This window comes from Octodon degus, unplaced genomic scaffold (genome assembly GCF_000260255.1).
Source record: "Octodon degus isolate 3935 unplaced genomic scaffold, OctDeg1.0 scaffold00135, whole genome shotgun sequence".
NCBI classification, from domain to species: Eukaryota; Metazoa; Chordata; class Mammalia; order Rodentia; family Octodontidae; genus Octodon; species Octodon degus.
In genome coordinates this window covers 2,093,030-2,097,839 of record NW_004524711.1, presented here as the reverse complement: position 1 = coordinate 2,097,839, position 4,810 = coordinate 2,093,030, and the positions used below count along the sequence as shown (strand labels likewise).

Genomic DNA, 4,810 nt, shown 5'->3' with positions numbered 1-4,810 from the left:
TTATTCCACTGAGCCATCTCCCCGGCCCTCTATATATTTTTAAAATATTTTTCTCAACTAGTTGAAGTACTTCTGATTTTATATAGTACAAGATATAGAGAATGAAGGTTTTGATTTATGTGAGTAGTGTGAATCTATAAAAAGAAAATTAATTTGTTTCTGGAATTGTATTTGTACCAGTGGTAGTGTTATGGCATTATTTTTCCATATGATGATAGAGCAATTCTGAAATGAAATTTGTGAGTGAGAGCCTTAATGGAGAACGCAAGGCAATTTCATTTAATTCGTCAAAAGATTTATATCCAAGTCAGTGTTTCAGTGAGCTAAATCACAGTAGTAGACAAAAGTTGCCTAAGCCTAGTAATGTGATTTTTAAGTTATGAACAATTCAAATTTCTTCACATTTAGGATTCCATGTTTTTGGTGTTTTGGGCTTTGGGTTGTGTGTGTGTGTGTGTGTGTGTGTGTGTGTGTGTGTGTGTGTTTAGAATAAGGTGTACAGGGTGCACAGGGTCTCACTGTGTAGATCAGACTCATAGTGATTCTCCTGTTTACAGCCTCCCAAGAGCTGGGATTACAGGCACGCACCAGTACGCCCAGTCGCATTAACTGTCTCAGTGCACCCTGGGGGTTGGGCTGGCAGGGCAGTCCCAGGGATCCAACTCCCGGCCCCTGGATCTGCCTAAGCAGGCGCTTTAATCCACTGAACTATTTGGCTGGCCTCAACATTTAGGATTCTAATATTGTCAAATCTTTTATTTTCCAAATTAATCATTTCTGGAGGCTCTACATGTCTTTTGGAGCATGCTTTTCCCCAAACCATGGGAACTTCCTAAGTTTAAAATGCTCATTTCTGCTTCCAAATGATAGGAGGAACTGCAAAATGACATCAATGTATTATTAAGCTAAATCACAAGAATTCCTGCTACAACATACTATAAATGGCATCCCTTAAAAATAGAGAAGTCCTCCCGATCCAGCCCCTGGACAGCTGCCTGGAACTGCAAGTTAGAGCCTCCTGTGGTGCATACATGTCTGCCACTCTTTCCCACAGCTTGGCATGGTGCAAGGGTGACCAGATACCCAAACACTACTTTTTCACCTCAAGCCTGAATTCCAGATGCTCCTGATGCCGGTGAAAGGAGCACTACCTATAATAGGAGTAGTTCTGAAACAGATTACTAGTTTTGAACTTCCCCAACCTCTAAGAGGAGTTCTAAACCAGCCTGCATATTTGCATTACCAGAAAGCTTTTATTAAACACCACTAATATCAAAGATCCTGTCCTGAACCAGGGAAATCAGAATGTTTGACTTCAGCCAATTTTAGCATAGGCATTTTTCAAAACCAAGCCAGCTGATTATAATCTGTAGCCCTACAGCGTAACCACTCCGAATCTTATGATAAACAGCAAAACAGCTGACAACTACCTCCTCAAGCAATGAGATTCTTTTTGTGACATTGGTGCTTTTTTCTTGTCACATAATCTATATAAGAGCCACTATAGTAATGTCCTCTCTAGCAAGTTGTATTGTCTTTAAAATACAAGTGCTCCTGTTTTTCATACAAACGAGCCCTACTGTGTATGGGTATACAAATCAAGTGATATCAAAGAAAAAAATAGGAGATGATTCCTCTATGTAAAGAAGGGTCTTTTAGTATACTTCTTGTAGCATTTGAATGAAGTTTTGTTCACCTACACAGAAGATCTCCCCTTCCTAAAAATATAAGTTAGATGCTTTTGCACACAGAGGTTACACTTGTTAAGCTTTGATTCACAGTGCAGACAGCACCGCCTCACCCAGGGACCTCACCCAGTGCCCTAACTGCGATCTAGTGTCAAATGGCAGGTTCTTTCCCTTCGTATCTTGATAGACTACAGAGGAGGGCTATGATCAGAGGCAGTGTCAGCCTATGCCATAAGCCTGAAAAAGCCATATAAATCAGTCTGAACGGGCTTCTTAATGAAATATGAGGCCCAAGTTTAAATACATCATCTGCTTTTTCAGTAAATGAAAGAAATACCTTTATTAATGAATAAGGGAAGTGGCAAAGGGGAAAGGGGAACATAGTTCTATTTGTTCTTTGTCCTGAAGACCTATTCCCTTCAAATGATACTATGTCTATTCTCAGTAAGTGCTAAAAGTATTTCTTGCTTTAGATAATTAACTAGAATAATGTTTTGGAAGAAATAATATGTGAATTAAAATTATTTGATCGTTGTTGGTGTCTCTATGTAATCATAGTACGACTGATATGATAAATTGTTCAGTGTTTCCATTTTTATTTTTAAATTCAGCTTGAGGCTTGTACATGTGAAGAACCTGTGGAAAGAGGGGACAGAAATTTGGACAGTGCCTCCTCCGTTAATCTCTTCAGTTCTACCTTAGCAAACCTGTGATATAGAAAATGAAAAAAGTGCTTTCTATGCCTTTCTAGACTCCATAGCCAACTCCGACAGTCTAAAGAAAGACAGGCTTGGCTGGAGAGGTAGTTCAGTGGTTTAATCCCCTGCCCAGCAAATGCAAGGACCCAAGATCAATCCCAGTACTGCATGCCGTGCCAGGCCCAGAAACCCGGGTGCATCCTGGTGCACGGCTGTAATCCCAGAGCTGGGAAGGCTGAGACAAGATGATCACTAGGAGTCTGAACTGCATAGGGAGACACTGTAACAAATAAATAAGTGGAAAAGTAAATAAATAATTTTTAAAAATTATTTTAAGGAAGGAAGGAAGGAAGGAAGGAAGGAAGGAAGGAAGGACTATTTTATCCCAGGTTTGTGGGATCCAGTTCGTAATCAGCTGACCCCAAAGCGAGAGCATCATGTGGAAGTGTCCGGCAGGGCTGAGCTGCACAGTTCGTGGCCACCCAGGAGCGGAGCAGAGCGCAGCGCCAGAGGTGGTCGCAGGGAGAGACATGCATAATACACCAAGCGACATGTCAGTGACCAGCGGGACATGCCCAGGAGTCTGCTCTACAAATCTGCTCGGTGTTTCTAATACAATGACGTCAGCATGTCAGCGTCGACATGCACATGTGCCACCGCAGCATCTAGGCAAGTTCCACAGCCAGGCCCTTCCACAGGGAGGGTGTGGACACTCTGGTATGCTGGGCGACACTAGGGGCAGCTGCTGTCTCCCAGCACTTTTGTGAATGGCCTTTGTTGTACATAAACTACCATCAGAATCCTGTGTGATTTGTTTCCTGAAAAACATTCACCTCTAAATGTACCCCAAACGTCATTTCCACATGTACCCCACGTGTGACATGAAGGCAACACTTCAATAACAGCTGATAAAAGCTGCTAACTGCATGTGGGAGTGGGTGCTTCAAGAGGGTTATAGTCTGTGCTATTTTAAAAACCTTTCAGATCAATACAGTGTCAACTGTGATTATAAAAACACTCCTGATGGATTCTGACTATAAGTAGTGAATTTTAAAGAGGATTCCTCTGTTTGAGTAAATGGTCATTTCCACATTCCACAGTAACTAGAACTCTGCTTCTTTTTAGCCATTACTTGTCGAAAGCAAGACGGAGGACAGGCTGGGATCCACGAATGCCTCCGGGACGCCGGCCCCGTGCCAGCTCTCACCCAGGCTTGCCAGGTCCCCTGCCAAGATGACTGTCAGCTTACCAGCTGGTCCAAATTTTCTCCATGCAATGGAGACTGTGGTGCAGTTCGGACCAGAAAGCGCTCTATTGTTGGTAAGAATAATTGGGACACCGAAGCGAACTATTGCTGAGACAGAAAAACATGAGAAAAGTCCCATCAAGAGAGTTCTCACAATGTATTTGATAACTGTCTTATAACTGCTATGCTAAGCCTGAATGTGTCAATGGATTTGGATGTGTGTTTTAATCTCAGTTGGCAGTGATTGAAGCATTATTTCATTTTAGTGCAGTAAAAAAAAAAAAAAAAAAAAAAAAAATCAACCTAAGTCCTCATACAAATTGCCTAGGTAATACGAGACAGATTTATTTTTTATTAGAATATGGACTTTTAGTTAATTGCCTAGGAGCTTCAGAGATCTTAAAGCAAAGAGAAAAGATTACCCACCGTTCAGCTTCCCAACCCTGCTCACTGCCAGGGGCTCATGTTACCTTTCCCCTCCTTGAAAATGTTAGTTCAGTATCTGAAAACTGCAGCTAAGAAGTCACGATGACAGAAAGCAGGGACATAACAGGAAAAGCAGAAGCCATCAGACTGAACTAGAGCTGGATGCATTCTAAAACACTGTCAGTGACAAAACCTGAAAATATTGGGGCTAACAGATGATTTGAAATTTCAAATGTGTGAAATGAACTACTTACAAAATAAAAGCTATTGTAGATTGTGTAAGGCAGCTTATGAAAATTTGAGGGCAATGCCTGCAATTAATTTATTATGCTTGATATTTCATGTCTTATAAATAAAATAATCCTTTTCCAAGTACATATATAACATACCAAAGAGGTTTTTTGCAGAAATTTATTGAGGGCTGAGGAGATAGCTCAGTGGAATAAGTGCTTGCCTGGCAAGTGCAAGGTCTTGAGTTCAGTCCCTGGTACCACCAAAGAAAAAAAAGAAAAAGTATTTAGATTCAGTTATTTTCAAGTACTTTATTTTGGTAATAAATATCTTCATTGTATTGTGTTATCGATGTTAATCTCCATCTATGTTAAAGTGATTGCTCTTGAGGAATTCTGAAAGACACAAATCATAATCCGAGATTTAAGGCTAAACATGTCACTGTCCAAATCTCAATCCTTCTCTAAGCTAGTATGCTACCTCTATGAATTAGTAAGAGACAGACACAATGCAGTGAAGTC

The 4,810-nt window shown here is 40.8% G+C and overlaps 1 protein-coding gene across 1 annotated transcript in view; it reads left to right on the top strand.

Moving 5' to 3' along the window:
• Thsd7a (thrombospondin type 1 domain containing 7A) overlaps positions 1-4,810 on the top strand; it is a gene marked incomplete at its 5' end in the record, with an annotated part of 460,951 nt that overhangs the window by 386,696 nt on the left and 69,445 nt on the right. The window contains one exon of the mRNA XM_023701405.1: positions 3,512-3,706. Within this exon, the coding sequence (XP_023557173.1) occupies positions 3,512-3,706 (195 nt within the window). The remainder of the gene's footprint in view (positions 1-3,511; positions 3,707-4,810) is intronic.